The 20944-nt window shown below is 48.9% G+C and overlaps 1 protein-coding gene across 6 annotated transcripts in view; it reads right to left on the bottom strand.

The window, feature by feature from the left end:
* Positions 1-20944, bottom strand: part of RPS6KA2 (ribosomal protein S6 kinase A2) — a 363002-nt gene that overhangs the window by 336142 nt on the left and 5916 nt on the right. For 3 of the 6 annotated variants that reach the window (XM_027601223.2, XM_027601225.2, XM_027601224.2), the window contains exons 2-4: positions 20405-20478; positions 19363-19449; positions 3462-3521 (exon numbers count right to left, since the gene is read on the bottom strand). In XM_027601223.2, coding sequence (XP_027457024.1) covers positions 3462-3521; positions 19363-19449; positions 20405-20478 — 221 coding nt within the window. Of the gene's footprint in view, positions 1-3461; positions 3522-7189; positions 7286-7588; positions 7743-19362; positions 19450-20404; positions 20479-20944 lie in introns of those variants that run through there. The other 3 variants (XM_027601226.2, XM_027601227.2, XM_027601228.2) reach the window with 3 other exon arrangements.

Raw genomic sequence — 20944 nt, 5'->3', positions numbered from 1 at the left:
AAGCACTTTAAAAATGCATACACCGAATTCCAATACTTTTCACAGGTTGTTCTGTGAAATTAGGAACTTGTCTAAAACAACAGCTGTGTCTGTGATCCAGAGACGGAAGGGTAAGGGTGGTGCAGGGACGCGGAGTCTGGGGCTGAGCGGTGCTTAGAGGCCTGGCTTCGGCACCCTGGCAGGGGCCCTCTCCTTCCCGCCTCCCCACACCACTCACCACACACCACTGCCCCCAGGGACCGATGATGGGGCTCCTGTGTGGAGCCCCAAGGGGTTTCCCAGACACCTAGGCTCAGTCACCCGTGGATTAATCCTGCAGTTTGCGCCCAAGCGGAGCATGTGATTCTGCAGTCAGCCGTGCACTCTGGTAGGGCCCTAAGTTCTCACCTCCCACCCAGCTTGGCAACAGGTAACCTGCAAAAGGAGACAGGGAACAGGAACGCAAACCTCACAAAGCAGGCGCCTCCCACACATTCATGGGTCAACTCTCTGCTCCCGGATTTCCCTTCCACAACTAACTGTGAGTCCCTCCCAATAACCCCTGAAAGACACAGCTGAAGAAATACTTCCTGACGTGATCAGCTGAGGGGGCGCCCCGGGTAGGGGGAAGCCTTTCCCCCTGCAGTGGTGAGGGAGCGGCACGTGGCACTCACACCCACTTCCCGTCTCACTGGCGATCTTTATTCAAGACGTTCTTCCATGGATGGAGCCATGACGTGAAATACACCTGGACGAGAACCACACACTGAGATATTTATACATAAGATGTCCCAGGTGTGTTCTGTGCTTTAAAATGTATCCCTACGAAGGAGATGCCACACAAAATCGCCGAATCGGAGTGACCACAAGGCCACAGTGGCTCCTGAGTCCTCTCCCACGTCCCCTCCCGCGTGCCTCCAGGAGGCGCCCACTTTCCTAGTCGGACACCATGTTCTGCCCAGAGGGCGTCAATAAATATTCTTGACTGAATGAATGAACCGTTGTTGATGTGAATTATTTTTTTTCCTAAATAGGGTCTTTCATCATCATACACGTCAGACTGGCCAACGGTGTGAAACTTTTCTGCTCTGACTTCCCTCCCGTGTCTGAGCCATAAATCCTTCAGTTACAAGAGACCCGGCAGTTCCACCCTGAAGGCCCAAGAGGATGCACAAGGAAGCGCTTGCTTCCCACTGACCCTCAGACAGGTGTGAAAACATCCGTCTGCTGCGGCTGGACCTGCATGCTGCTTCCAGCATCGTCTATCAGACACATCAGGAAGCAGCCCGTTATGTCTCAGGCTCCCCGCAAACACCACGAACCTGTCACATAGCAACATTGCGTCCTGCAAACTACTCCTAAAACTTGTTTGGAAATTCTTCTGTCGTTTATTAAAAGTCAAAGTTAAATTGATATTCTACCATTGGGAAATAGTAATAATTTGCTGTGTCTCACCTCCCATTATCAAAAATAACTTTAAAGAGGTGGAATAATTTTACTGCAACAAATCAGCACCTGCATTTCCACCCAAAATGTTAAGGATAAGACACCCTGAGACTAGGAGATCTTAGGAAATAAATATTGTGAATGAATTAAAAGATTTTCTGTTAGTCTGTTAGGGGTGCCCGGGTGGCTCAGTCAGTTAAGCGTCTGCCTTCGGCTCAGGTCATGATCTCCGGGTCCTGGGATCGAGACTGTGTTTAAGTGAGGAGTCGGCTTCTCCCTCTGCCCCTCCCCCGTCTGTGCTCATGCACTCCCTCTCTCTCAAATAAATCATCTGTTTCTAAAAAAAGATTCTCTGTTAATTGCATAAGCACTTTCGAGCACATCCTGTCACACAGTCGTGGCGCTCAGGGTGGCCCTACCAGAGAAAGGGTCGGCCCCAGCGGTATGAGCTCTGCGCTGTAGAGTTTCCTGAACCGAGCTGCTAACAGTACCACAGCAATCTGCCTGCGAGGAACACACCGAAGGTTTCTGGTGATCAAAATTCCCACAAAAGCCTAGCAAAGTGGAAATAAAAGTGGCAGTCAGGCGTGGCTTGGTTTCTCTGAGACCCTGGGCGTTGGACCTTGTTAGTCGGCAAGGAGGGCCCCCTTCCTTACCCACTGGCCCTCCTGGGGACCTGGCCAGTTGTCTGTCCTCTCAGGGAAGTAAGTCTCCGGCTCGTAAGGCCATTTGGCCTTTCACCTCCGTGAAACCGGCCAAAACAGGGCTACACCTACTCTCCCAGGGCAGGCAAGCACACCCCAGGCCAAACGTTTTGTTCAAGAACGCTGGAAGCGCCTTGCCAAGCCAGGAGCCGAGCCGGGCTGCTTGCAGAGCAGAGCTGGAAGGCCGCCGGCTAAAGATGAGGCCGCTCTGTGCTCTTTCTATTTAACCAACATATCATGCCATGTGATCATAAGATCCGGTGGCACCGGGCTGAAACTGCAGATTGGCGGGCACGCATTTCGACAGACGTGAAAGACAGTTTTTAGCATCCGAACGGACCATTTTGTAAAGCCAGCAATGCTCACTGATCCACCCCTCCCAGCTACCGGAACTTCCCAGCTGTTTTATAAAAAGCAACAGAATTGCACATCTTACAACTTTTATGCTTCCAAGTGGTGCATCACTGAGCAACTCAGGAAATGAAAGCTGCTTAATTGCCTTGTCAACCTTCCCCGGCTACAGTGGCCGCGGAGGGTACTTCTTCACAAGCGGTCAACGTGTGGCTGCTTCAACAGGATCCCTTTCCTTTCCTTTGGCTGTGAGTCCCCTTTGGAATGTAGCGCCTTCCTGTCCCAGGCCCCTCAGAGCAGGGCTTGCTGGCACCACAACCTCTCCCATGACCTCGGCGGTGGTCTGGACCTTTCTGCTCCCTTGAGGGCGAACCCGGTTTCCTGCCGCCCAGGTCAGGCACGTGCCCCACACAGCGTGGAACCCAGGCTGACATGGCCAGTGACAGCTAATGCCCTTGGCTCTTCCCCACTCCACGCCCCTGCAGGGTGTCCACCCCACAACCCCCATCTCCCCTCCCAGCCTCCTCTCCTGACCTGCTCCCCACAGAGGGGCGCTTCCCTACTCTGCTCGCGCGGGGCTCCAAGAGCACAGCCTCACGCGTGTTCAGAGGCTGCAGCGCCTACCTTCCAGCAGGTGAAATTATGTATCACTTTGGTGCCCCGGCTGGTTATTCCCCCTGCCTGTCTTTATTGGTGATAATTCGCCATCTCCCTCGGAAAAGTCCGTGCCCAAAAACTATGCCGTTTACCTTGGTTTGTGATTTTTCTTCCTGTTTCGTGCATCCCTTTTGAGGGAAATGTACTGACTATCATATACACAGCATACATGTGTGCATGTATGTGTTTGTGTAGGTGTATGTTTACACACATATATTTCACTAAAATAACGGCTCATGGGCTGTTAATTTCAAACTGCCGTTCCTCCCTCCACCCCACCTTCCTCCCCAAAGAATCAGGCTGTAATAAAACATGTATAATTACTTCTTCCACGGTATCTTCGATGGTGGGCTCCGAGTCCAGGTTAAGATCCTCCTCGGCGGTCTGACAACAAAGATACACATTGAATGGCATTAGCATGGCAACACTCTTGTAGAGAGCGTCACACCGGTAATCAATACGAGGGCAAACGAGCCATTCCCTATTAGCGCAGCAGAACAGGACCACGAAGCCAAGGCCCCTTCCCACCTGCGTCTGCTTTTGAAACCACGTGCAGCTCCAGGCAGGAAATGGATCTTTCCATAACAGGCCGTGAATAAAGCACAGAGTGTTTACATCCACAATTGTAAATTACTCCATCAGCCAAGCCTGTGTGACTCCAGCCACAAGTGAAAGCAGCAAGTGATTTACTGATTTATGTAACTCCCTGACCAGCAAGGCAGGGGCTATGGATTCGCGTGGGGGCTCAACGACTAACAGACAGAAACAGAGAAGTGACAAATGGAAGGTGTTTGCGACCATTCTTGTCTGGACGGAATCTCTCAGCTGATGCTCAGAGAAATGACTTAACTCGGACAGAGTCAAGTTCCTGGCCCATAAACACATAAAGCAGAGTGTTTCTGTAGGATAAGGCCTCACCAGGAGGGTCTGGGTCTGAGTCTTGTTTACTGCATCATGACTTAAAGCAAACTGCTTAACCTGGGCCTCAGTTTCCCTATACACGTCTGGAACGTGACAGCATCTACTACTGAGGGATGTGGAGAGGGCTCAGGGGAGCAGCGCCAGCTGGCTCGCAGCACGGGCACCATCGCCCACCACAAACCCCAAGCCGCCTAGGTCCCTCACGTCCAGGCAGTCTGCTCTTGGATAACCAGCAACGGTCAAGCTAGACCGTGAGATGCTGGGGAGTCCTATTTGATCTGCATTGTTTAAAGACGGGGGCTTTTCCTTTCTTTAATGCCTGATGACATCCCAGAAAGGAAGGTCATGTTTATTCCTTTAAAAGAACACGAGAAGGGGATGAATGGGTCAGCGAACCCCTTCCACCACCACCTTACTCATCCTGTCTCGCATCTTCTCACCTTCCCGCCCCCCCCCCCCCGGGGCATGCCCTTGGCCACGATAAAGCCTGCTGAGAGCCACTAAAACATCAGATGTCTGCTTCTTTTTAAGGCCAGATTCTTCAGGGATTTTCTGGAGGGCCCAGTTTTTAATTAGCATACGTTTCCTTGTCAATACATCTCACTAACTGGTCAAATATACCACCCGAAATATTTCAAAACAATTCATAAAACCGCAAATACTCTCCCTCGATAATCAAATGAATTTCCCCCATCTACGTGCTGAGGCAAAGCCGGTTTATGTAAAGATAACGGTGTGTCCAGTACAGTGAGCCTCAAACCCAACCCAGGCCAGTCCAAGAAAACAAGGCAAGGGGAGAGCGACTCCCAAGTTAGAGTAGAACTGGAATCCCAGAGTGTTGGTCGCCAGCACTGGGAAACCAGTCATCAGTCCTGTTAAATTTGTGCAAAAGCGAATCACAGAATCACTTGCACCGTATAGCAGATGCTCTTATAGGAAGAGCATGTGAAACTTCTCACGCAAGGATTTTGTAATATTTAATTTGGAGTTCAGAGGCCAAATGTATTCCATGTGTTTTGCCCAATGTCTTGACATGTGAGCTATTTTAGTATCACACAACATAAAACATGGGCAAACCTGGAAAGCCAAATGAGCCTCTGAGTTCCAGAGCAGACAGATCTCCCATCTGCGTGGATTCAGAGGACTCGCCCGGACCCGAAAGACTTCGGGACTTCACAGTTAATCTTTCCAGAAAAAGCTCTGATTTTCTGGGTTCCAAAGCAATGGGATTGGATGCTCTAGCTCCATAAAGCATACTGCAGAGGGTATACGATCCTCAAACATTTACCCAGGAAGCTTGAAGAAAATTTCTTTGGCTTTGGGACCATCTACTTTAACCAATTTTCGCGATTTGTTGTGGCCTATACATCAACCTCAAAAACTTTTAAAATCTGCCCTCTAAATGGGGTGGCAAGGCAGTGCTGTCTGTGACATATTTGAAAAACATGACTATATTCACTGCTGGTCCATTTTCGGTCGATCTCAGAAATATTTCCGACACCAGTGGCTCCTTAGAGCTTTGGTCAGTAGCAGTGATGTGAAGTCTGGAGCCCTTTGAGAAATTCTGCAAAGCCCCTTCGCTTCCCCACTTCTGTCCTTTCTCTGCCCCAAAGCCAAATCCTCCCCCTCTTTGTGGGGCCAAGCAGTGGGGGGGCTGGGAGCTGGATCTCCACCACAGACATAGTTCAGATTACTAAGAGGGCTTCAGAAAGCACCAGGAAGTCGGAGAACTCCTGGCTAATCGTACTTAATTCAATTCATTCATTCACTTTCTTTAAAAACTCAAATCTCTCTCAAAAGAAAAAGAAAAAAAAATAAAAAAGAGCCCTGAATTAGCAATCCTTGTAAGTGAGAGGCTCTTTCTAAGGCACTGTCTTGGACGCCAGGAACGACATCCTGGGCAAACAGAATAGTCAATGACAGTAAAGAGCTGGGGTGTCACCTCTCTAGACTTGGGTGCTTGTCAGCGGCAGCAATGGCACGATCTTCCGTCAAAAAATAGGCTTCATACTTATGCTGTGCTCTGCCACCTCTGCTGAACATCAATGTATAGTACAAGCATTAAGTTAGTCTGGCTCCCCAAAAAAGTACTTTAAAACACTAAGTAAATTCTCTGCTAAAACAGAATCTCCCATTCAGTTTAAAATTGTTGCATGAATGTCTCAACATAGAGGTTGTGCATATAAACATAAGTAACATTTAAAAGAATTGAATTTACAGATATGATGCTGAGATAGGAGATAAGACAAAAATTAAAGCTTGGATTTAGTAAACATTTAGTAAGTTCTTAGAATTTGCCATTTGGGAAAAGCAATTTGAGTTGCTAGAGCCACCGCACAGGTATGTCTAATAATCCAGCAGGTAGTCTAATAATGGGCAAGGGGTGCTCTCATAATGCATAAGTTTGAGGAACTTACCCTTCACGGGTAAGGTGTGTTGATCATCTATAATTCAAATTAAGGAAATCAAATTCTATGGACCAGACTTCCAGAGAGTTCCAGGTCCCTGGGGAAGCATGTAGTTAAACAGTATCAGAGGTGACACCCACCAGCCAGCCCTGGGGAGGGGCCACCAACACTTTCATTTCATTATCTTTTCTCTTTATTTGTAACAGCTCCTCTTTATTGAAAGGCACACACACTATTAAGACTGCATTATCTTCATGCCTTCTGTTTCTTAAGAAGTCATCATTGTTTTGCCCCTGGTTTCATCCTCCGCTGTAGCAAATGGAGTTCTTATAATGTAAAGCCACTTGTTGAAGGAAAATCACAGGGATGCAGATTAGTTTGGAAGCCCGTGAAGACTTCCAAGATACACACACTGCTCAGAAAGCATCCTGAAGTTTGGTTTAAGAGCAACAATTTCTTTCTTCAACGCATTAGCTTTCATTCATTTAATTTACACCCCACACAATGCCCCGTGTGTGGGGGGGCACCTATATACGTAATGTTTATATGCATGCACACACACGCATGTATCCATAGGACACGACATATACAGCTCTGCACACATTAAATATTCAAGTTTCTGTCACATAAAAGTCCCCAGTAAATATGAATCCATTCTACGAGACATTCCGCGAGCCGCAGTTAGGCTCCTGCAGAATGCATTCTTCTCTCCTTGGTACTCACCTCTATTTCCATGGGCTCCACCTCGATCTTTTTCCATAGCTCCAGCAGCTGTGCAATCGGCATTTTTTAAAACTTTCCTTTCCGTCTAATCAAGTACTGGGAGAGAAGAAGCAGGGGCACCGAACAGTGCAGAGAGGGGGCAGAGAGGGTGTCAGCGCCCGGGCAGGGGCAGGCGGAGCGGGGAGAGGGGCCCGGGGGTGGGCGGGGGGCCCGGGGTCTGCAATATGGCTGCGGGGCGAGTCGGCTGCGCGCGGGGCTGGGGCTCCCGCCGCCGCGCTGGGCCGACGAGCAGAGCCCAGACCCAACCGCGAACCTCACTTGCAGCCTCCGCGCGGCTTCCCGGCCTCGCCCCTCCCCCTTCCATTGCCACTCCCTCTTTCCCTCCCCCCACTATTTTACCTTAATTGGCTCTAAATGATGGGTGCAAGTTGGGTCTGAGGATGCTGCTGCCATAGAAACTGCATAGCAACCAAGGGCTGGGAAGAGGGGAAGCGAGGAGGGGGCCCTGCGGCAGACTCTGCCCTTCTCCCTCCCGGCGCGGCACACGCGCGCGCACACACACGCGGGCACACACACACATACACACACACACACACACACACACACACACACCCCTACACACACACCCCTTCCCTCGCCAACCACTCCCTAAGCCCCACGAGACCCCCGTTAGCCGGACACGAGGGGATGAGGCAGGAAGCCAGGGGCAGGGGAGCGGCTTTTCCTGCTCGGATACTGAAGAAAATCCTGGTGTCGGAACTGCAGCGGACCGGGCAGCAGAGGCAAGGCCTCCCGCTTCCTCCCAGCCGCCCTCCCCATCCCGGGCACTGGGCGCCCCGCAGGAGAGCAGCAGGGCCAGGCCGCAGGACCGCGCGGCCGGGGGAGGGGGGTGGGGGGGCAGCAGGTGCTGCGGCCTCCGAGGCCCCCGAGGCCCCCGCTCCCTGCGCGCCGGGCGGTCCGGCTCCAGCCCCCTCGCCTGGGCGCGCGATCCTGGCCGCGGCGGCCCAGCCACGAGGCGGCCGAGGCTTGGAGCGAGGCGGGGGGAACGAAAGCAAAATGGGCTGGTTAAACCGCCAATTACAGCACCTGTCCAAGTCAGGACAAGAGTTGGGGGGGAATATTAATTCAAACAATGTACGGTCAGTCGTTTACCAAGTTCCAGGAAGAATGTTGTGCGCATCTTGCACATTTTCTCATATAACTTCCATCTAATGTGGATTTAACAATCCGGTTTCATAGATGAGAAAATCCTGAGGCTCACAGAGAAGGAACGTGCCCGAAGGGACCCACCCACAGGGCAGGACCGGAAATGAAGGACTGGTGATCCCAATTTCTCTCGGGAGGGATCAGGACGTGTGCGTGTCTCAAGGGGACATTTCCATCATCGGCTCCTTCTCATTTCTCTCCCAGAATAAAAGATTCATCTCCCAGGCTTCTAAGTGCTAATCTGGTGTTTGGTCCCCTCTTTTGGGAAACAGTGTTAAAGTCGAATACCTCTATTCATTTCTACAGCAAATTCCTTTACCTTTGAGAAAAATATATAAGAAAATGGCTTGCTGCTTCCAAAAATTATCAATCCCTTTGTCTTTTTCGTCTTTATAAAGTCACTAAGAAATCCAGTTGCTTACAAAACAAAAAATAATAAACTAGCTCAAATCCCAGATACTTCATATTTCAGAGCAAATAGAGTTAACAGGAGAGGCTCCATTCCATTCTTGGTGTTGATTTAGGAGGCACTTTATCTATCTACAAAATCAGGCCAGTGAGATCGTGAAAATTAATTCCATCCAAAATAAAAATAATAATGGTGTTTTCAAAGCACTCGCTGATAGAGCAAAGGATTTCAATGTGTTCACTCTAATAAGGTAACCTGGGGCATAGGGTAAGAGGTCACAGATTAATAACATAAAATGAAGCGATATTTACATAATAAAAATAGGGAAATCATTGACATAAAAATAGTGCTGGTGGGATGTCAAGCTCGTTTTACCTGAACGACTGAGAACATGGAGCCCCGAAAGGCAGTGGGAAGGGAAGTGAAATTGAATTCCTTATTGGGTGTTTATAAAACTTCCACGTTCTGGAATTTTCCACCAGCATTCCGAGGTAGGCAGACTGAAGGGAAACATCATCCTTTTGTTTGGGGAAGGACTATGGAGAAGGACGTTGGTTGGGACCTCCTGTGATGACCCGCCAAGCCCCCTGCCTCCCACTGAGGAGGACAACCCTCCCCAGGAGCCCAGCCTCTGGCTGATGTGCTGGAACCTTACCACAATCAGCTGTCATCAGACACAAAAGAGCTCTTATTAAAGGCATATCTCTAGGAATTGCTGAAAATACGGTTCACGATTCAGCCTGATGGCCGTTTTTAAACTTTGCCGATGTCGCACTGACAGAGGCACCGAACATCATTCAGCCCTTCCACAGGTGAGGCAAAGGAGCCAGGAGTGCTGACGGACTCGTGGAGACAGCCAGACAAGACGTAATCCGGGAGCTCTGGAGTCACATTTCGGGGCTTAATCACTGTGCACCGGTGCCTTCTGAAGCAGCCAAGATGAGTATTTAAAAATGAACAACCACCTCTGGTGAGTTACCTCTGTACTCATTTTTAAGCCTGTGGCACTTCCCTGGGGACAACCTGCCCAGACTCAGCACCAGGTGTGCAGGACAGAGAAGAGATAGGACCATGAACACACACTAACTGCAAGACCAAAAAATAAAGCAAAATAAAAAAGACAACTTTCAAAAAAACATAATTGACCCAGGAAAGTATTAGCCACATCTGAGAAGCTCACATGGCGTTAGGAGGCATGAACAATTAGTGAAGAGAAAGACAATTTTTCGGAAAGGAGACAATGGTTCTCTCTGAATACCTTAAAGGATAAAGCTTCAAATAAAGGACTCAAGAAATCATGTGCGACGGGGTCAGAGTGTTCAATCAAATCCCAAGAAAACTTGAACAACATTTTCAACAGGATTAACACCTCCAACAGCTGATTTCCAGGAACCCCAGCCACAAGCATCAATTTCCAAGAAAAAATGGCTGTCAAAGCATACTTGCTGAAATGGGTCTTTAGTGAAGCAAGCCCTACAGCCAAGGAGTGGGGAGTATTTCAAGAGTCCTTGGCCACTAAATCATAGTGAAATAATAATGGGGGGGCAGGGGTGTCTGAGCACCTGGCTTGGGGGGCGGGGGGATCCCAATCAGACCAGCTCTGGCCACTCACTGCTGACAAAACCCAAAGGTGGAGAAACGAGCGGTGGCAAAATAGGAAAGGAATTTATTTCAGTGAGGCCAATGCCGTGAAGACAGCCACGTAGTGTCTCAAAGACTGTCTCCAAAAGGTGGAAAACATGTCCAGGTTTATATAAGGAAAATGTGGGGCAAAGGCGGGTGGGTACGTGCAGGCGGGCAACGGATCACTGTCCTGGAGTCAATCACAGGCAGGTCTTCCTGGCTCAGGGCAATCCTTATGCTTGAGGGGTAGTTCCATTTCCCATCAGGGAACCTGCTTTGCTCACAGGGTCTTCCTCCTGAGCCAAGAGACCAGCCGGAAAGAGGAACCCAACTGGAAAGTTTAAGGTGAAAATGGAGGCAGCCAAAGTCCTCTTTCAAAATGAGATGTGAGGGGAGCCTGGGTGGCTCAGTCGTTAAGCGTCTGCCTACGGCTCAGGTCATGATCCCAGGGTCCTGGGTTCGAGCCCCATATCGGGCTCCCTGCTCAGCAGGAAGCCTGCTTCTCCCTCTCTCACTCTCTGAGCTTGTGTTCCCTCTCTCACTGTGTCTCTCTCTGTCAAATAAATAAAATCTTTAAAAAAACAAAAACAAAAAAACAAACAGAACAAACAGAATGAGATGGGAATGGGCACCGCGCTCCCTGAAACCTGGCCCCCAGTAAAAATCACTCTCCTGAGTAAATGAAAACAGGAGAACTCGGTATGTCCCCCGCCCTGGAAGGAAGGAAGGAAGGAGGATGGGAGAGAGCCCCTTCACCCTGTGGGTCTCCAATAACCAAAGGAAGGCTAAAGCCACCCGAGCACACAGGTGAGATCAGGAATCTGATTCTGGCCCCATTCTGCCACGAAGACCCAACCGGTCTGAAGTTCATCTCATCCACAATAGTGCATAAAACCGTGTGTCAGGCTCTGAGGGCAGGGACCCCTGCTAACTCCAAGGGGTCTGGTGCTTGAGGTAAGTCCTCCACCCTGTGATGGGCATGTTTAACTGACCCACATGGTTTATCTCAGGCTGTTGCATTTTGCAAGTTGATATGTTCGAAGGATTTGGTAAAATGAAGAGAATTACTAATTTCTAGGGGCATGATCACCGGCCTTTGTATTTCCAATCTCCAGAGTTTCACAAAATCCTCCCAAACCCTCAAAACCAACTCAATTTTTTTTAAAGATTTTATTTATTTATTTGAGAGAGAGAGAATGAGAGACAGAGAGCACGAGAGGGAAGAGGGTCAGAGGGAGAAGCAGACTCCCCGCCGAGCAGGGAGCCCGATGCGGGACTCGATCCCGGGACTCCAGGATCATGACCTGAGCCGAAGGCAGTCGCTGAACCGACTGAGCCACCCAGGCGCCCAAAACCAACCCAATTTTAACAAAAGGCATGTTATCCATCGTTACGGGCTGGATTGTGAGGTCTCCTAACCCCATCCCCAAAATCACATGCTGACGTCCTAGCCCCTAGCACCTCAGAATGTGGCTATTTGGAAATAGGGTCTTTGTAGGGTTAACCTTAAAAATAAATCTACCAATTATTCCACCAGCAAAAGATGGGTTTTGGGGGGAGTAAGAGGAATTGCAATCTGGGGCAGACAAGCTGTGGCAAAACCCCAGGGGCGTCTGGAGGACAAAGGAGAGGCAGGAGGCTCTGTAAGGAGCCAAGGAGTAAGACGGAGGGCTATCAGAGCCGGAAAGTCCGTTGGGAGTTTGAAGTCTGGTGGCTTCTCCTTGGCTGAGCTGTCGCAGGATGAAGAAAGTGTCTCTTCTTCCGGCTGGGATGGTAGTGTCCATGTGCAAGGTCAAGTCCACGTAGGGTCTAGTCTGGCTTTTCCTGTGGGGTCTGCAACGGACTCCCAGTGTGTATCATAGGTTGTGAGAGTGCCCCCACCCAACCGCCCCACTCTGCTTTGGTGAGGTTTTTCTGTTCCTGATGTTCATGGTAGTTGTAGTTAGTCAAGGTGAGATCGTACTGGAGTAGCGGGCCCTAACCCACTGCAGCGGGTGTCCTCAGAGAAGGGAACTGTGGACACGGGGAGAACACCATGGGCGAGGCGAGTTCTGCTGCCACAAGCCGGGGAACCAGCGGGAGCCCAGAGGGAGGCTGGGATCGTCCCAGCTCCTTCAGAGGGAGCGCGGCCCCGGCGCATCGCAGACCCACAGCCCCCAGGACAGCGAGGCGGTAAGTTTCTGTTGTGTAAGCCAGTCTGTGTTACTTTGTTACGGTGGCCCAAGCAAACTCACACTGGGGAATGAGGACAGACTAAAACAATAAATCAGAAAGCACTAGAACGCTGCAGTTCTACAACGATCAGGAACCAGAGGCCCAAATAAAACTGGCACGTACAGACCCTTGTTTGCATCTTTCTTCCGTGGGGACGAGCCAGGGCACAGGGGACATCATGGTAGTTGGCAACTCCCAGGCTTCCAGAAACCACCTTACATACTAACATTCTGTAGTTTGTCCAGAAAGACCCCAGTGGTATTTGGAATCCAAATCAGCCCCTTTTATGGGAAGTACCCAAAGCCCCATTTCCAACAAAACAGAGTCGTGACATTCAGAACCATAACAGCAGCTTTTTTTCCAAGAGAAATTATTCACAAGGAAGAGAATAAAAAGGCTGAGTACAGAGTAAACAGTGTCTTTTCACTATAAAAAGTAAATTATAAGCTAGGAGAAAATTTTAAAGAAGGAGCTTTTATCTGCAATTCTCCTAATTTTTCATCTCACTGGTGAGGAAGGTCGACGTGACCCGGCCCCATGATTCCTGGGCCGTTGGCGGCTGGGCCCCGGGGTCTCTGTGCGAGTCCGACGGTGTCTCACTCAGGGACACACGCAGTTCTGGCAAGAGACGGTCCCATTCGGTCACGTGACTCTCACACCGGAGATAAGAAAACACACACACACACACACACACACACACACAGTGGGAGGAAGTAAAAATGATAAAATATCTACGTTTACCTCTTCAGTTCACTCATCTGCCTTGCCCACAAATAATACTTCCCAGAAGTTAGCACAATCCTGTAAAAATAAATAAATAAATAAATAAATAAATAAATAAATAAATGGCCTGCATGACGTTCACCAGCCTTCCCGGTTGGGAGTCTCCTACCGCACCGGTCCTGCCGAGATCTAATACAAAAGCTGCGCTCTCCTAACTCAGTGTCCTCTGCAGTAACTGTCAATTAAGTGATTCCCAGGGATTTATTTAAATTAAATTAATGTGGCCTCAAGCCAAACATATTTGTTCCAAGAATTATTTCAGCTCTCATAAAGCTAATCCTATAGGCCCTTCAACTAACAGGTATGAACAAACTACCATCAGCAAGGCACTGTGTTTGCCGTCTTCCCGAAGCTACTACGCCTCAGCAGAAAGATGCTAGGTCGGCGCGCACCGGGCCTTCCTGTGGGAATTCACATGAGTAACCCATGCCTTCAAGAAAGAGTTTTAAAAGAAAATAAATATATTCCTAGAGTTTTTTTAAAGCATTGCCCATTGGACCAATTCAAGTTCCTTTTGGAAACACAAACATTAATGTTAATATCTGTAAGTCAAACACATGCAGTTTCTTTTAAAGGAAGCAGCGTGAATGCACAATGGGGACACAGAATCTGGCTTTGAGGGCAGGGGAGGGTGTCGGGAACGAAGCCCCTTCAGTGACTCGGGAACATTCCCAGAGATGTTCTCTGATTTCACTTCCTTCCCGGGGCGATGGCATATAGATCATTTATTACTATTACCATCATTTATTGAAGTTTTAATAATGATCGAGTCTCTGTATTAAGAAAGAAATGACCACTGCTTATCAGGTTAAGAATGGAAAAAGGCAACAAACTTATCCATAAAAAAAACGAAAGACTATAAATAGTGAAACTTAGAAGACCGTTCTGTCCTCAACTCAGTACTAGGCTTTGGAAGGAACTGGAACCAGTCGTAATTTTTACTGACCTTAGAAAATTATGCATATGTATGAATAGTACTTGATGAATTCTTAAAACCGTGCTAGTTACTTTCTTAGAATATAAACAATCACTAAAAACACAGTATTTATAGAAATCTTCCAAATAACCTATGGAATCAAATATCTACTCCTGGCGAAATTATTCGAAGTACGTTATAATAGTCACAGTTATAGAATAATAATGACAGCAGTGTGGGATTCTCCATCATAAAAGAAAAGGAGGGTCGTCTCTGGTGCCCCTTTGTGAGCGGTGGTAGAGTGTTTACAAACAGGAAACAAGGCACTGACAATCCCAGAAGACAACGCTGCCTTCACCAAAACACCCAACACAGAGCTGAACAAGCTTAGTGCTTAATAAATGATAATTGATTAGTCACTAAGGGAGTTTGACAAGGTATCAACAACATGGTGTGTGTGTGCACGTGCCCGCATGTGACACGGTGATTTCCGGGAAAGAGTGAAGGTTACAGAATTGTCCAGGGGTCTTTCCCCCTTGACTTGGTTCGTGGACTGTCCAAGCAGAACAGCTTCCCAGCAGGTGACTCCCGCGTCCTTCGCTCCACAAGGGCAGGACGTCTTGTGCTGTCTTCTCCCTGGCGTCTCTGAGGTCAAGCAAAGTGCTTAGTTCACATGTAGTCTTTGGTCAAGTCTTAGCTAAACAAAGGAATATTTGAGGCTGCAGAGGATCAGGCGTGGTAGAGGGAGACAAAAAACATGTGTAGGACCAGAGGGATCTGTGCCTTGATCTGAGCACTTTGATTACTGATTTTTTGCCGAAGTGGTGTAAGGACAGAATGGTGATTTTTTGCCCTAGTTTTAACTGTAGAATCTGTGAGATCAATATTGACTCTATTAATGAGAATACTGGTAAAGGAATCATCATAGCAAGGCATTTTTTTTTAAGCAAATGCTTCTTTTGTTATTACTGGGCTATTTATTAAGAATAATTTAACTGAGTCAGTTAAGTCTCTGACTCTTGGTTTTGGCTCAGATCATGAACTCCAGGGTGTGAGATCAAGCCCCACATCGGACCCCGTGCTGAGTGGGGAGTCTGCTTGAGATTCTCTCTCCCTCTCCCTCTGCCCCTCCCCGAGCTCACACATGCACACTCACTCTCTCAAATAAATAAATATCTTTAAAAAAATAATAATAATTTAACCTAAACTTGAATTCTCAGACTAATTTTGGGAATGAAGTAGTGTGTATCTCTTGTAAGGATAAAAAGTCTTGGGAAAAGTCCATTCTGTTCTTCCCCCCAGGCCCCCAAGGGACCCCTCCTCTTTGAGTTCCTGGACCCAATCCACCCCCCCCCCAACACACACACATGCAAACACACACGCAAACACACACACACAACACCAAGCCACTCTCAGACAGCAGCTGGGAGTCTGCAGATCGAAAGCCGGTTCTGGCAGGGTCTACCCAGCATCAGATCCCACAGCTGAGGCTCAGTCCTACAAGACCGCCCGGACCCCCGATGCAGCCGGGGTCTCCAGGTGCAAGGCCCAGGCTGTTACCTGTGCTTCTGACCCACAGGATACAGATTGGGGGTTTTCAGGACCTCCTTTTTAGGTTCCATGAATGCACTCGAGTGGCTCACAGAACTCACGGAAACTCCGGTTTGCGAGTTTATTGAAGGATGTGATAAAGGATGCAAATCAGCAGCCAGATGAAGAGATACGTAGGGTTGGGTCGTGCACAAAGGAGCTTCTGTCTGCATGGAGCTTGGGGCCTGGCTCAGTGATGAGTGGAAATGTTACGGTTCCCCAAGCATGGACGCTGTCCAGAAAAAAAGGACCCCGAAAGCTGTCCTCTTGAGTTTTTAGAGAGGATTCACTACACAGTTATGATTGACTAAGTCACTGGTCCTTGGCGGATTCACACTCCAGCTCCTCTCCCCTCTCTGGAGTGGGGTTGGGGGTAGGGCTTGAGGTGGGACTGAGTACTCCAACCCTCCAGTCACAGGGAGAAGAATGACGCCCTCTTCCAGGCACCAGCCGCACCCTTGGGCACGTCCAAAGGTCACCTTCATTAATCACAAGACACCCATATCGCCTCAGGGCTCTGAGTGTTTTCAGGAACTGTGGACAAAGACTACAGACACCTGAGAAATATATATTTAATCATCTGAATAACCAAACACATTTTTCTCATAAATCTTTATACCCCCTCTTCCCACCCTCTGATGAGAGGCTTGTGGCCTGTGACTGCAGAGAAGGCGGATGGAGCTTCTGGGTCAGGCGGGGGCAGCCGGCCAGTGAGGGTGATGCTCTGGTCTAAGCAAGAGCGGGTGTCAGGGATTCACGGCATGAGAAACCCCGTTTGTCCTCAGTGCACCCCCGGCCCCCTGCAGCTCCCAGCCAGCCCCTTCTGCACCTGCTGCCTCCACGCAGCTTCCCCGTGATGCGCACAGCAGCTGGACCGGGAAGGAGCAGGTGGACGGGAGAGTGGGTGCCCAGCGTGGACCCCAGTGGGGTTATATAATCACTGCACAACCGGGGGTCTGCAGTGATTGGGAGTTGGTCTCAGAATTCACTAGAGTTAAAGAAATACGACTGTTCTGCACAGCTGAGTTTTCTACTTATGAAGTCATTTCTACCGAATGAGGTCTTCCTCATGATCCGTGGCAGGTCAGGCGTGCCGTGGACGTGACCTCCCAGCAGTCAGGCTTCGCTCGTGGACGTGACCTCCCAGCAGTCAGGCTTCGCTCGTGGACGTGACCTCCCAGCAGTCAGGCTTCGCTCGTGGACGTGACCTCCCAGCAGTCAGGCTTCGCTCGTGGACGTGACCTCCCAGCAGTCAGGCTTCGCTCGTGGACGTGACCTCCCAGCAGTCAGGCTTCGCTCGTGGACGTGACCTCCCAGCAGTCAGGCTTCGTGGACTTGCTGAATAAGAAAATTACGTGTGGAGCTGCAGGAGTGCGAATGCCCCTGATAATGAAGGACAATTACTTTGTGCTGTTCCTCCCAGCTGTTCTCTTCGGTCCCCCGAGTACAGCGCCCACAATGAGGTGAAAATCGTCGTGGTTATTTAAATCGACATCCCCTGTCTTTGTAGGCCTAAGCTGACCCACCTGGGGCCCCAAATGGTGGCCTGAGAACAATCCCCAATTTCTCCAGTGATTTCACTTCATTATGTGTTTTCACAGACCTGGATTCCTTTGGTATAAAAACACTGAAGTCTTAGCTATTTCAAACAAGCCAAATAGCCTCCCATTTGTTTACTTCAGCCAGAGTTTTTGTTATCCAGCTTGATTTTCTTTAAAAACAGCCTTTTGTCTTGTGTTTGGAATATGTTTTTCTTCCACCCAGCTGAATACCGCAGTTTTGAGGTTGGCACTTCGTCAGCTGAGAAAGCTCGGCTTGACTTTTTTCTTCTCCAGTAAAAATAGATGTTTTCTGACTGGCGCTCGTGCATTGTCCTCCGCATTGCCGCGTGCTGGTCCCTCAGGCATGTAAATCTTTGCTCTCTCTTAGTCATAGTTTCTAAATGAACTCGAAAAGTCCAAAGAGAGAGAAGATCATTTCTCCTGACCTCTGGATCAGGTGTCACTGACCATCCAGGGGACGGAGTCACACACGGAAGTGATGCAGGTGAGGGGTCGGAGGGTCCGGCCAGGACATTTCCACTGAGGCCAGCAGGACCCGGGTGAGCCCACGGTTCTCCCTCCCCGACCAGCACAAAGTCAGCGGGCCCTGGGACGTGAGTATGGACCACCAGGACTGCTCCCGTGGCTAACTGGCACCCGGGGCAGCCACACTCGCCGCTCACGGAAACCTGCGGAGCCTTCCGTCCCAGCGCAGAGTGAGGGCAGGGAGTGCCGAGGCGAGGGTGCTCTCCCCGGATGCCCACCAGAGTCCCAGTGACCTCCAGAAACTGGGGGGACCTGCAGCCTCTTTCCTTCAGCCCCTGTCCCTCCACCCGTTTGTCCTTATCGGTTAGGTTCCCTCAGTAATAACGATCGGGGGGCAAAGCCACTCCGAGCAGGAGGCAAGATAGGCCTTGCTCATCATTCCTGACAGAATACAAATTAATGACAGAATGTCTCTAAACCAATTATTTTAAAATTTGTTCACAGTGCTTGTTTCTGTGCCCAGGTGCCTTTCCATATGGCCTGGGTAGAAAAATCTGGACCAAGAAGACAAAAATCCCAGTCTAGATCATATTGTGGTTGGAGGAGGCCAACAAGAAAGTCAGTCCCATGTAGTATGTCCGTGACGATCAGGAGGGAGGACCGGGAATGCCAGGCAGGGTGTGGGGTTCTAGGCAGAGCTGCCGGAGGTCCGCGCAGGGAGCAAAGTCGTGCACACACTGGAGGTGGTGAGAGAGCTCAGTCACTCGGCCACCTGGGAGGAAGCGGTCCAGGCGGACAGCAGGTGCAGAGGCCTGGGGGTGTGCTGGGCGTGTGCTTGGGAGTGCACTGCGGGTGTAGTGAGCATGTACTGGGGGTGCACTGGGGGTGTACTGAGCATGTACTGGGGGTGCACTGGGGGTGTACTGAGCATGTACTGGGGGTGTACTGAGCATGTACTGGGGGTGCACTGAGCATGTACTGGGGGTGCACTGGGGGTGCACTGAGCATGTACTGGGGGTGCACTGAGCATGTACTGGGGGTGTACTGGGCGTGTACTGGGCATGCCCTTGGTTACATACGCAGATGTGTATTCATGCCTGTACTGGGTATATACTTGTGTATATATTTAACGGGCACCCGGGTGGCTCAGTCAGTTAAGTGTCTGCCTTTGGCTCAGATCCCAATCTCAGGGTCCTGGGATGGAGTCCTATGTGGGCTTCTGGCTCAGCGGGGAGTCTGCTTCTCCCTCAGCAACCGTCCCCCCCCAGCCCATGCTGTCTCTCTCAAATAAATGAATAAACTCTTTAAAAGAAAAAAAGAAAGAAAAGAAAAAAAGAGTTTAAAACTAACCAAAGAAAGAACAAAAAGAATAACAGAACAGTATGTTATCTCAGCTATAACTTACACTTGAGAGGCACATTGATGAGAGCAGAGCAGCTGTGAGGCAAAGATGTGCACATAAGTCACGGGGAGAGAGCCCTCCACGGAATATCTGCAGAAAATACAGATGGACTGAAAATATAGTAGAGAAAGACTGAACAGCAGTTACAAAGAGATAGATGAGTTAATGACTGTGTGGGGAAACTGGCCCTCTGTGGCGGGGGAGAGACAGTTTAAAGTCTCACTTCCCAAATACACAAAGCTAATTAGGGATAATTAAAAATCTTCATTGTAAAAAATGAAGTCATAACAACAAAAAGAAAATATAGCTGAATATTTATCTGACTCGGGTGGGGAATAACTTTTTAAGCATAAAAAATGGAATAAATCACAAAAGAACAGATTTGTCTATATAAAATTTGAAGACTGTTCTTAATATCCTGAGGGGATGGTAAAGGTTTGCAATAATCACTTTTACATAACTTGTGTTATTATAAGGTTTGAAATACATGGACAAACCCAAAACTTAATTACATGAACATAATTATGAAATCTTCCCTTTCCTTTTTGCTTAGAAACAAAATCTTCTGCCTTTTTCCCTAGCCGCGGGGGGAGGGTCTTTTCAAACATGACATCGAAGCATTATCTATATATTTCATTATGTGTCTGTAACACTTTTGATGTTTTCGACTACATTTTAATGAACCATCTGTCCAAAAATTATTTTCAAAAATTGAGACATTAGTAATTGGGTAAATTATAGACTTGTTTATGCTTATATTATTGGTGGTGATTTAACGGTTGCCATCTGAGCTAAATGTTCCAAGACACAATGAGGCAGTTGCCCGTGTGGAAAAGGACCCCAGACAGGCAGCTCAAGATGATCAGGTTAACTATACAAGCGTGCCCTAACTTCCATAGAGCTCTTTGAGAGGACAGAAATGTACATTACTATGTAGCCTTGAGGAAAATTTTCAAGTGGATTGAAAACAAAACTAAACAAAACACAAAAGCTAGATGCCTTGGGGCCAGATAAGGGGAAGGGCAGGGTGGTGCAGGGTACTCACAAAATACGGGATCAGGAAGATGGGGAAGAGCTGCAACCAGCATTCGAGCAGGTGACTCCCAGGTGATACATGGCCTGGATGTGAATAAAAAGGAGTGAAATCAACTTCCGGAAAGACCATGGGTGTGGGGTAGAAAGACCACAACGTCCAAGTCCAAGACCCAAAGTCCACACCCCAATTCCATGATTTAATTATCCTGTGACCTGGGTTGATGGCCTCCCTTCTCTGACCTTCAGTTTCCACCCAGAAATAAGAGTACCGATATCAGGGCGCCTGGGTAGCTCATTCGGTTAAGCATCTGCCTTCGGCTCAGGTCATGATCCCAGCGTCCTGGGATCAAGCCCCACATTGGGCTCCATGCTCAGCGGGGAGTCTGCTTCTCCCTCTCCCTCTGCCTGCCTGTCTGCCTACTTGTGATCTCTCTCTCTCTGTCAAATAAATAAAATCTTTAAAAAAAAAATAAAAGAGTATCGGTATTGTAACCAATAGCCACTAACAACCACGTGTGTCTGGATGCCACAGCCCTACGGTGATGACAGA

This window comes from Zalophus californianus, chromosome 7 (genome assembly GCF_009762305.2).
Source record: "Zalophus californianus isolate mZalCal1 chromosome 7, mZalCal1.pri.v2, whole genome shotgun sequence".
NCBI classification, from domain to species: domain Eukaryota; kingdom Metazoa; phylum Chordata; class Mammalia; order Carnivora; family Otariidae; genus Zalophus; species Zalophus californianus.
Note: the sequence above shows the minus strand (reverse complement) of the source record. Positions and strands in the feature narration are given on the sequence as shown.